Below are 12290 nucleotides of genomic sequence, written 5' to 3' on the forward strand. Positions count from 1 at the left end.
CTAAAACACAGAAGGATCATATGTGTAAAATAGAATAATTTGACCATTGTTAATTCTAGAGCTTTCTCTCTATAACAAAAATTTGACGAAGACTCCAAACGGCTGCCATGATGGACCTCCACTGTATCCATCTCCACTGTATCCATCCTGACGTCTTCCACCACAACCGCCTCCACTGTGGTATCCACGACCACGTCCTCCATCATCCCACCTTTTTCATGGACTGAGCCTCATCACTTTGTCGATAGGAAGTAAAGAGACTTAAGATTATGAATTAGAAATAAAAAAAGGTAAACTGATGAGATAAAATTTTCGAAAGTTGAAAAAAAAGAAGAAGCTTGGTTTTGAAAGTAACAAGAGAAAGATATGGTTGAGAGGGTATATTGATCATTCAATATTCATAAAGTGTGTGTCAATCAGAAAGTGTCTAATCGAGTAATTGGAAAACTTAAAGTGTATAGGAGAGTAAATATTTCAAAATATAATGAGGTTAGAAATGTGCTAAGGTCGACAATGTTAACCAGGGCTTCTAGCTCTAGTGGTAAAGGGTTTACAGCTGTAAGTACTGCCACCTGAGTTCGAATCCCGGCCACTGGAGAATTAACATTTCGGCATCGTCAGGAACAGAGGACCGATACGTGGCAACACCTGACTAGTCTGGATCACTTCTGTGGGGTCAGGATACTTCTGTATAATTCAAAAAAAAAAATAAGGTCGACAATGTCTTGAGAAACAAACAAAACGAAGAGACGATGACGTGTCCCTTCAGCTATCCAATAATATTTCCGATATAATAAAAATAATAAAGACAAATAGTTTAATATCGATGGAGTTGGGGGAAAACTGAAACCAGGTAGAGTCAGTTGAGAGCAAGGGTGTTTCCGTAACCTCAACAATTCAGTGGCCAGACAAAGGGTATTTTCGTCAGAATAGAGAAAAACGAGGGACGAAGAAACTACAGTGCAGGTCCACTGTCCAAGAAAAATGGCTAAATAATTTAAAAATTAAAAAATTAAAACGACCGACCGACCGATATAGATTAAATAAAATGTGAAATTCTGAGAAAAAGAAAAAAACTTGTTCGTCGCTTTACCATTTTCTTCTTCCGTGTCACTGTTTGAATCTGATTATTGGCTACGTTTCCTTCCCCCCCCCCCCCCCCTGGAATCAGATTCTTTTGGATTTCGAAATCGCAACCTCCTCCTCCTCCTCTCCCTTTGCATCTCTTCAAAATCTTGAGCTCTGTCGTGTAGTGACAATTCGGATTTTCGCAGCTCCGATTCACCTTTTTCGATCGATTTCGGAAGCTGCAGATTCGATTCTGGATTCAGATTTTTATTTGCAGGATAACATGGCCAAGCGTGGATATAAGCTGCGTATCCTTAATACTTTTCTTTATGGCCATTTTTTTTATATTTTAAGATGGATAAATAAAATTGAATAAAGAATAGATTTTAGCTCCAAAGAACCCATTTCTAGTTTTTGTTAGTTGATAAAATGGTTTTGATGAGCTTCAGTTTTTAGTCAGCATTTCAATAATTAATTGTCTGCTTAACCAAATCTATATAGTATATGGTAGAAAAGCAAAATTATTCTATTAAATGCTATATGTTTTGCTTCAAAAAGGCTGTTTGATCTGTTCTTGAGTAGACTTTGTTTAAAACTTGACTAGATTTGGGGACTTAGAGGAGTTTTTGGCACATTCTGCTAATGTAAATTGCCTGAGCATCGGAAAGAAGACGTCACGGCTCCTTATTACTGGCGGTGATGATTACAAGGTCAACCTTTGGGCCATCGGCAAGCCTACTTCTTTAATGGTACCTTTTCACATTTTCCTCCCTTCTCTAAGATTTTGTTTTATTCTGCTCCATCTCAACGTGTATCAAAATGATTTTTGTTTCTAGTAACGAAAGACTGTATTTTTGGTTAGAAGAATGATGCTATGTTCTTATTTGCAGAGTTTGTGTGGACATACTAGTGCAGTGGATTCACTAGCTTTTGACTCGGCTGAAGTTTTGGTTCTTGGTGGAGCTTCTTCCGGTCTGATCAAGCTCTGGGATCTCGAAGAAGCAAAGAGTTAGTTGATTCATTTTCTGCTCTCCTTTACATGATTTTGTTGCCTCTTATATGGCTTGAGCTAGTTCAGTTGAATGGGCACGTACACGATACCGGTTGAGTTATTGTAGATGTGGACTATTGATCTTTTCTTTTGAGCATATCTATCCTTTACTTTAGAATAATGAGGTCTACCATTTTTGACTCTTGCTCTTGAAGTGTAGTGGTTCGAGCTTTTACTGGACATAGATCCAGTTGTTCTGCTGTTGAGTTTCATCCATTTGGTGAATTTTTGGCATCCGGATCAAATGACACGAATCTGAAGATTTGGGACATCAGGAAGAAGGGGTGCATACAGACCTACAAGGGGCATACTCGTGACATCAACACTATCAAATTTAGTCCCGATGGTCGTTGGGTAGTGACAGGAGGACTTGACAATGCTGTAAAGGTAAGAACTGCATTGTTGTTCTTGTGCTCATACATGTGTTCTTTTAACAATATACTTTTGATCGTATCCTATAGGTATGGGATTTGACTGCTGGAAAGCTTATACATGATTTTAAGTTTCATGAAGGATCTATCCGTTCGCTAGACTTCCACCCACTTGAGTTCCTCCTAGCTACTGGTTAGTCTACAATTCTTCAATTTTAGGCATTTTAGTGGTAATTTGGCGGCAGCTTTCTGTTGGTTGTTTAACTATCGATCCTTCTCTGTTCACAAATTTTACATTGAGGTCTTGTGATTACATTATTCAGGTTCGGCTGACAGGACCGTAAAGTTCTGGGATTTGGAAACGTTTGAATTGATTGGGTCTACCCGACCAGAGGTAACTAATCTGCTAGGAGAGTTTTAATGTTTCAAGAGAATCTATCACAGAGTTTCTTGGTCTTGAAACGATCTTTTTCTTTGCATGTGCTTTTATTTGTTTCACAGGACACTGGAGTTCGTTCAATCAAATTTCATCCAGATGGGCGAACCCTTTTTTGTGGTTTGGATGATGGCTTAAAGGTTTTGATTTGTCTTTGTTTTTTGATGAGCTATGCCATATTTAGAGATCTCAAGAATTGATCCATTGATAGATAATGCTCATAAATTCAGGTTTATTCTTGGGAGCCAGTGGTTTGTCATGATAGTGTTGATATGGGATGGTCAACTCTTGGTGACTTATGCATCAGCGAAGGGAAGCTCATGGGCTGTTCATACTACCAAAATTCCGTAGGGATTTGGGTCTCTGATATATCAGTATGTCAGCTATTGTGATTCTCTATTCCTTTCGAAAGTTATGTGAAGCTTATGATTAAAGTTTCAAAATGCTCTTTTGTCTTTTGTCCTTAATTGTAAGCAGCAAATTGAACCATATGGCATTGGATCTGTGGATAAAAAAGAATGCGTGGAGAAAGTACTCAGCGTTCTGGACGATCAGTCTTCCGAGAGAGTTAAGAGTGGTGCCAGGCGCAGCCCATCTCCAGATTATGAGACAAAAGAGATCAAAAACATATACATCGACTGTGAGTGAATGTTAACTTTCTTTCTTTGAAATGAAAATCGAAAAGAATCCTGCCATACTCTACTTGAAAGAACAAGCTCAATCACATTCTGATGTAGGAAAGTCCTGTACGCTAGCCTACAACTTGCTGTCATGCTACCATTCGAGTCAGTACTAAAATGCTTATTTGCAATGGAACATTAACGGAGATCAATAACTCCACTTTGCCTGTTTTAGTGATAGAAAGCTAGTCATATATTTTCCCGCATATGTGTTTATTCATAGCCATAACTATTGTGAGCTGGATTGTGATTTTCAGTCTTTAGTGTCAGCCTGTGTGCTGCATCTGCGTAATTATGTACGTCTCTTACTTCGGTATGCTTATGATTAAATTTGGTCTAATATTCTCTCGTTTTTCAAAGCCACAGGTGGAAATTCAACTGTTGCTGATAAGCCAGGATCACGAAGTACATCTAAAGTCAATGCAACATCTACTGGACAAGCAGGGGATAAGTCTTTCATATTGCATGGTGATACTGGGAAGGACTCTTCTGATTCAGGAAAGGAATCTATCACTTTCTCAAAAACTAAGCCAGGCATGCTGCTGAGACCAGCTCATGTGAGAAAAACGCCATCAAAGCAGTCAGTGGCTGTTCAATCTAGTACTCCGAAACAAAGCGGATCGGACGGTGAGAAAACGCTGGATACTAAGACTGTTCTTGATTCGGAACAGAGTGGTAGAAAACCATTTGACGCCAGTGATTCAATCATCAAGAGTATAACCAGCAAGTTTGAGAAGGCTTTATTTCCAGAATCACCAACTGATGAAACGAAATGTAAGTTCTCCCAGTGCACACTTCAGTTTCTCCACATTTGAGCTTTCAGATAGTATAATCCTATCTTATTGGAATCTCTTTCAATTTTGTCTCAGCTATGCTGCTGAAACCGCCTCGCGTGCAGAGATCACCAAATACCAAGTACAATGAGACAAGATGGGCGGTGTCTGTTGATTCTGAAAATTTAGACAGTCACCAAAGTGGTCTTGAGGAATCGAGAGACGCAGACTTGCCAATAGAGCTTGCGGATGACAGAGGGTGTAACCCGACTGAGGAGGATGCCAGTGATGCGATCATTTTAAGCAAGCCAGAACGAGTTTTAACGCCAGAGAAAGCTGGCGATGAGCAGAAAGGTAAGTACTCAATTACTTATTCTAAATCAGATCTGACTAATTAATGGGCATTGAGCTCCTTTAGGGTTTGAAATTACTAAGAACCGTAATCTTGAAAAAGATGAATAAGGCAGCAGAGAAATAATAGCATTAGCGTATAGGTTGCTAAATCTCAATTTCTGCTACTTCTACACTGAATTGCTTCACACTTTTTTTTGGTTGGGTCAAGTTACTTGGTTTGGGGCTACAGTCAGTTTGCAAGTGATTGATATAAATATTCTGCTGTGCAGGCGTGGAATCCCCTGGAGGTAGCAAAGAATCAGACTCTGTGAAGGTTGTTAGAGGAGGTTAGCCATTCAAAGTTTCTGTCTTTGTTTTCTTTGGTAGCATATAAATCATCTGGTTATTGATTTATTAAGAATTGCTATGTTTGCAGTAAAAGTTGTTTCCGGGAGGACACGGTCATTGGTTGAGAGGTTTGAGAGAAGAGAAACAATTACTCCTTCGGAAGAAGATAAAGCAGCCAGTGCAGCAACAGTTCAGAGCACTAATTCTGTGGAGGAAGAGGCCAAATCAGCATTTATACCAGCAGTTAGCACAACGCCTACCCAAGTTATGGCAGTTAAACTTGATGAGGCAACTAACTCGACTACAGTTGAAGCTCCTGTGGTATCAACACGACGACCTAGGAGTATTCCAGCCAGAGTAATGCCTGTGGTTCTTGGTCGGGACACAAACATGTCAACTGATGTGCCTTCTGTAACATTAACAGGACCTGATAGGACTTCGGCTGCTAATTTGACATCTGACGAGTCTTCTGTAACATCAACACGACAATCTAGGTCTTCCCCAGCCCCGGTTATGCCTGTGGTAATCAATCAGACAACAAAAATGAAATCTGATGACCCTCCTGTAACATCAACACGGCCTGATAGGAGTTCGGCTGCTAATTTGACATCTGATGAGTCTCCTGTATCATCAAGACGACAAGCGACTTCTCCAGCCCCAGTTACGCCTCTGATACTCAATCGGAGTCGGTCAACTAACATGAAACCTGATGAACCTCATGTAATACCAAGAAGACCACTGAGGAGTTCTTCAACGCGTATAAGGCCTGTGATGCTCAATCAAACAACTAACACGCATGACGAGCGTCCTGTACAATCAACACGATCAGCTAGGACTTCACCAGCCCGTGTAATACCTATGAAACTCAGTCAAGCAGATGATATCCCATCTTATGAGCTTCCAGTTGCATTAACACGGTCAGCTAGGAACTCTCCTGTTCGTGCAATTCCTTCTAAAATCAATCAAGCAAATAATGTGACATCTGATGCATCACATATAAGATCCAGGCATCGATTTAGCCCAACTCAAACGCTGGCAACACCTTCAGTAATTGATCAAATGGCTGATATGACACTGGATGAGGCACATATAACACAAACTCAACCAGATTATGATATCTCGAAACAGGTAATCTTCAATTGATAAGTTTGGGCAACTAATAGATATATGACTTTCTCCATCTTTGAAATGTATCTTGCTGGATATTGTCGTCTCCGATGCTACACAAGAAATATGAATTTGCAAGGATGACTGACAAAGTTGAAAGATATGTGAACATAACACAACTATTTGATTTGTTTGGCTTGTGCAGAAGGAAGATCCTCGGATATCTGAGAGGGAGAATGAAGATGACATCAGTGAGACATTAATGCAAACTCATAATGAGGTCTTAAACACTCTTCAATCAAGGTTGACAAAATTACAGGTAAAATTTAGCTCTCCTGTTCTGTTCTTTTTGTCTCTTGTTCTTTTTTCCTCTTATTGTTTGATTTTTCATAAATCTATTTTCTTAGCGTGGGTTAAGCGGTTGTTGATATATCACAAACGTGCAGATTGTAAGACATTTTTGGGAACGTAACGATATTAAAGGCGCAATCATGGCATTGAAAAAGCTGTCCGATCACTCGGTATGTATCCCAGTAGATTACTTTTGCATATCCTTTAAATGCTTAAATGTCTAGAAAATGCTGACTCACTTAAACTGGAACAGGTTCAAGCAGATGTGATCAGTATTCTAACAGACAAACCAGAGATTCTTACGCTGGATCTGTTTTCGCAATTAGCACCTGTCCTCACAGGCTTATTGGGGAGCAGGACTGAAAGGTAAATTATATATTCTCTTTGTCTTGGACTATGGTTTGCTTTGAGCTTCAGATATAAAATTAATTTAAGAGAGGAAAGCAAAATGTCTTTATCACATGTGATTACAATTTTGTATAGGCCTGTAAGTGTCTCCTTGGAAATGCTCTTGAAATTAGTAGCAGTGTTCGGTGCAGTTGTACAATCAAATGTTTCAGCAAGACGAAGTGTTGGTGTTGATCTTCATGCAGAAGAAAGGTAATTTCCGCTCGTTACCTTCTTTCACACTTAATTCTCTTTTATCGGAAAGTTTAAAAAAATTGAGGAAATGCAGATTACAGATCTGCCAAAGTTGTTCTGCGGAATTGCAGAAGGTTCAAAAGATCCTTCCACTACTCACCAGGTGAAAGAAACATCTAAAACCTAGTTCTGAATCAGCCGTGTCTAGTTGGAGAGTAAATCTAATGGTTGGTGTTTGCTTCGGTTGTGTAATTTTGTTCCCTCTTGTTTTTGTTCTATTTTTCATATAAATACAGAAGAGGAGGTCTCATAGCTAGAAAGGCTCAAGAACTAAACTTAGTTCTTCAGACACCATAACTACAGGTCCAAGATTCAAGACCACTCGGAATCATTTTGAAACTGTGTTCTCTCCATGAGTTTTGCAATATGTATGTTATCAAGAACTGTCTCCATGTTCCTTCCAGCGATTTGGCATCGGTTGCTTTGAAGATTCGCTGAGAACTCGCAGTTTCTTGTGGCAGAATTTTGCTCTAGAATCGCCCTTCCCGTAGAATATCTCCCCCTAAAAATCAGTACATGCTGTAAATGGATGTTACGTGATTCAGTAACTCACAAGTGTTTAGCTGCAATGGAAGTTTACAATGTTTCTCTCTATCTCTCCACGTGGATGTAATGAGGAGATTTCGGGTATATGAATATTTCTTTTCATTTGGCAATCTACGTTAGGTCCACTTGAACCTTACATTTGGAATGGGTCGTGTGGAGGTTAAGTAAGTTGATTAATTAAATATTTGTCATCTACCAAACGCGACGATGACATGTTTTATGTTGTTAGTACTCAAGTTTTGTGATAATAGTCCCTGTTGTTGAATAGTTTAGGGCCTTTAGGCTGCCTTCCAAGACAGAGGTAACGAAAGACATTAACAGTGTACGAAGAAACTTCTTCGGACGTACAAATTAATATTACCTAATCAAAGTTTAAGGAATATAAAATTATGAACAGTAAAATTTTATAAAGTCAATTCTCGACTCTTAAACGTAATAAATAACTTTTTCATGAAAGTAGTTTGGTTGCTGAATATAGTCATGAGGGAAGATACATATTCTACAAGTGGTGGTAATGACAAAAAAACGAATAATAAAGAAACAATAGAAAATTTCTGTTAAATAATTTACTTTATTTAGAGAAAGGAAAATAAATCTAGTCCAAGGCTTTGTTCAAAAACAAACAATCTTCTTTGCCTTTTGAATTTTTTTGTTTAAAAAAACAGAACCATCAATTTTCCGTTTACGAAAATCGAGCAGAGAGAAATAGACACAGACTCCTTCGTCAACCCTTTCTCTCCCCGCCTCAGATTTTATTATTTTTCTTAATTTCCTTTCGTTCTAATTTTGAATTTAATTTCATTATTATTCCCCCGATTTCTTGTCGGAAAACCTCTTTCGTGTAATAACCTCCGACACAAACCCGCTAGAGACATCTTCTTCCAAATTCCTTGTCTTTTTTTCTTGAATTGTCCCTGTCTCAAATTTTTTTCATTTTTATTTTTTCTGAGGTATTGTTAAACGCGCTAACGTGCGCCGCGGTGCGTAGTTTAATTAGATTTTTTTTATTCAAAATCGAGGAGCGCGTAGGTTACACGCGACTTTGATTTGATTGATGGTTATGATGATGTTGACGAAGAAGATGGAGATGGAGAGCGATTGGGGAACATGGGAGGAGCTTCTTCTCGGGGGCGCAGTACTCCGTCACGGAACCGGCGACTGGACCGTCGTCTCCGAAGAACTCCGTTCTCATTCCATGTCCGGAATTTTCACTTTCACACCTGAGGTTTGGTCTCTCTTTAAACTATCCATACTTCGATGAGATCAAATGTCAGCATAAGAACCAAAAAATATACTCTAACGAACTGTTAATCGAAGGAAAAAAACACTGTTTGTTTGTCGGTATAGATCCATCACTTGTGTCTCAAGAAAAGTTTAGTGTAAAAAAAAAAAAGAGAGTAAAAGATGGTTTATTCGTATTAGACAATAAGGTGAAGAAGACGCACGTGTGCTCCTTCTCTTCTTGTAGACTGAGTAACCTTAATCCTAATCTTGTTTCTCTTCTCTTTTTTTTTTTTTGTCACAGTCTTGTTTCTCTTCTCACCTTTGGTAAATAATCCTAATCGTATTGCAGATATGCAAGGCTAAGTACAAGGACTTGCGTGAACGTTATTTGGGATGCAAGTAATGATTTGTTCTTTTTTTTTTTGTCTTTCTAACCTGATACCAAGTAATTTAATGTCTTTATGTTTATGGTGTTAATTCGTGTAGATCTTGGTATGAAGAGGTTAAGAAGAAACGAGTAGCTGAGCTTAAGGCAGCTTTAATTAAATCCCAAGACTCCATTGGGTTAGCCCCCTTTGTTTGTATATCACCCAACTTCTTGCAAATGTTTTAATATTCTGTAATTCAGGTCGTTGGAATCAAAGCTTGAGAGTCTGAAATCAGAAAGCAATGATGAATGTCATGAAAACAATGACTATGATTCAAGCCGAACATTATCCCTCGAACCACCCTCCCCCAAGTCTGAAGGCGGTGGTGAATGCACGAGCAAAGATACATCCAAAGACCTGTCATCTGCTGGTAGTTTCACACAGCAAGAGCTCACCACAACTAACTGGTCTCCACCACAGGCCAAGTCAGAAGCAATTAAAGAGCAAGACAAGAAGAATAATCTATTACACGGCGACATCTTTCGGTCCATGTACGGAGTAGGAGGAGGAGGAGGACAAGTGCTTCCAAGTATGAGAAAGAAACGAGGCAAGAGAAAACGAAAAGATTGCAGCGCCAGTAAAGATGTTACCGCTGTGGAGGAAAGCCATATGTTGGATGATATTGCTAGCAATTCTAGGAGTAAAGAAGCTGCTTCTACTAGCAGCAACAGTCAAAGCCGAGGCCACCGTTTGGCTTTACCAGGAGAGCTTCTGAAGATATACAACACTATCTCACAGAACGAATGTGCTCTTGTCTTTCGAAGACGGCTTGATAGTCAGGTTGATTGATAGTATCATTTAATGACAGTCTCCATACATTTCATCTCAGCTGCTTAATGTCTTGTGTTTGATTTGTAATAAACAGAAAAGGGCAAGGTACAAGAAACTTGTCCGGAGGCATATGGACTTAGACACTTTAAAATCAAGAATCAACGGTCGTTCGATATCTTCAGCTAAAGAACTTTTCATGGACTTTCTTTTGTTGGCGAACAATGCAGCCATTTTTTACTCTAAGAACACTCGTGAGCACAAATCAGCTGTGTCCCTCAGAGACATTGTCACCAAGTCTCTTAGACATTATTTGACAGAAGATCATCATCCTCCTCATCGCAGCAGCAGCGGTACTACAAGTGCCAAGGTTCCAGTTCCCGCTTTGGCATCTAAATCTCCTTCTGTCCCAAAGAGCGTGGGAGTTAAAAAACCAAGAACCGGGGCGCACCCTCTTAAATTGGTTGAGCAGGATATGGTGAAGACGACTTCAGGCGGTGGTAGAAAAAGGCTTGTTACGGATTCACCAGTTGCTGCAGTGAAATCCTCAGCGGCGAGTAAGAAAGTTACGGCGGTAGAGAGGAGAAGAAGAGATGCTAAACAAGTGAATGGTGGACACGATTCTCCTGCATTGGCAGGGAGAAAGCGGAATAGAGTGAGATGATTTTGTTCATTTGAAGTGTTTGTTACTTCATATGTTATTGTTGGTAGTTAGGCAGAGAAAGCCTTTATTTTATCTTTGTAGTTTTATATGTGGGTCAATTTGATACTGCAGGCATAGATTTACTCTCTGATCAGATCACGGGTGAAACTAACTGTTTATATAAAATGTTACATCTCATATATAATGTCTTATCGTTATATTGTTAGAGAAAATGATGCGCTCCTAAGATGCTCTCTGGAATAGATGGGATAATCTTTTGCAAAAACGAATCAAAAGACTCAAGTTTCTCAAAGGCAGTGGATCAAATGGTGACAAAAGAGATGGATGATCTCTTGATATTTCTAGGCGGCCAGATTGGATATGACACACCAATTTAAAAGTCCTTATAGTCTCTGGATATTATATACCAGAAGTTGGATATTACACATCAACACTTAAGCAACTCAACAGAAGTGATTAAGAACAAAACAAGTTTTAGAATAAAAGATGGATGTCATATTACTGATTTTTGTCCATAATATATAACAGAAAATGTTGTACATGCACAGCATCTCGAAAACACAAGGAGTAAAAACTATTAGGGATAAATGTCTCACATCGGATATTGGAAAGGATCCTTAGCAATATATAAAATGTATGAGCCAATCCACTTAGCACCAATTGGTTTTAGGTTGGAAGCCCATCTAGCTTAACAAAAAAAATGCTCCTCTTGGAAAACACACAAAGACCAACTCGAAAATAGAAACAAAAACTAATGTTTGACTCAAGAACTTAAATAAAAATATAACATAAGATAAATAGGTGGTTGGTCCGGGATCAATCATTTAGGTCAATCATCTAGGTGATAGGAGAAGCAGACTTATGGCCTCGTTAAAAACCATCATTTGATAAATTCAGTGGAACAAAACTAAAGGCAGGAAAAAAGAGCACACACAAGTTACTTTTCTAGATGATGATCAGCTTGAAGGTAGAGTAGCTTGAGTGATGGTGAAGGCGTCTTGGATGAACAAGCTTCAGCCAAGACCAATGTATTCTTGTCTCAAAGCATTTTTCAATGTTGCATCCTCATCTACAAGCTCCTCATGTTCAGGTTCATGCTCCCATTCATTGGTGCTTTCCATGACCACATCATAAAACCTGAATATATACTATTATTTACGAGTTGATTTTTCTCATTCGAGCTCTCACGTCAAAAGTTAGATCAGTTAATATCGTTTATATACTTAATAAATAAATTATATAAATTAGATACAAAAAATGAATTTCAATTATTTTATTAGATAAGTGATTAAAATTAATAATAATAAGAATTATCAAATCTAAAATTATATTTTAAAATAAAAAGATAATTCGTATATATGTGGCGCTGTTATCTGAAAATATTTCTTTGATAAGAAGTTAAAAATTAAAATACAGAAACACACATAACTAAATATAAATCAAGTAAAAACTTTAATTTTATATAATTAAAAAGAGAATAATAAGATTTATTTATTAATT

The 12290-nt window shown here is 38.4% G+C and overlaps 2 protein-coding genes across 3 annotated transcripts; both read left to right on the forward strand.

Annotated features, from left to right (window-relative positions):
• The first annotated feature begins 1052 nt into the window (after window positions 1-1052).
• LOC103830433 (katanin p80 WD40 repeat-containing subunit B1 homolog) lies at window positions 1053-7844 on the forward strand. 2 transcript variants are annotated; one of them, XM_009106213.3, is made up of 19 exons: window positions 1053-1376; window positions 1687-1817; window positions 1959-2076; window positions 2280-2506; window positions 2581-2683; window positions 2814-2884; window positions 2992-3066; window positions 3157-3300; window positions 3404-3566; window positions 3967-4380; window positions 4476-4733; window positions 5003-5059; window positions 5149-6188; window positions 6373-6486; window positions 6614-6688; window positions 6772-6884; window positions 7002-7118; window positions 7195-7263; window positions 7397-7844. In XM_009106213.3, the coding sequence occupies exons 1-19, from the start codon at window positions 1352-1354 to the stop codon at window positions 7455-7457; spliced, it is 3375 nt and encodes a 1124-aa protein (XP_009104461.1). In that variant the 5' UTR covers window positions 1053-1351; the 3' UTR covers window positions 7458-7844. The 2 variants fall into 2 exon arrangements, with proteins under 2 accessions (XP_009104461.1, XP_009104469.1); XM_009106221.3 differs by having other exon boundaries at window positions 1055-1376; window positions 3973-4380.
• A 358-nt stretch (window positions 7845-8202) lies between these two features.
• On the forward strand, window positions 8203-10997 carry LOC103830449. Its single transcript, XM_009106233.3, has 5 exons — window positions 8203-8931; window positions 9280-9329; window positions 9417-9494; window positions 9559-10138; window positions 10224-10997. Exons 1-5 carry the CDS (start codon window positions 8761-8763, stop codon window positions 10788-10790), a joined length of 1446 nt encoding a protein of 481 aa, XP_009104481.1. The 5' UTR covers window positions 8203-8760; the 3' UTR covers window positions 10791-10997.
• Window positions 10998-12290: the final 1293 nt, after the last annotated feature.

This window comes from Brassica rapa, chromosome A01 (assembly GCF_000309985.2).
Source record: "Brassica rapa cultivar Chiifu-401-42 chromosome A01, CAAS_Brap_v3.01, whole genome shotgun sequence".
Lineage (NCBI taxonomy): Eukaryota > Viridiplantae > Streptophyta > Magnoliopsida > Brassicales > Brassicaceae > Brassica > Brassica rapa.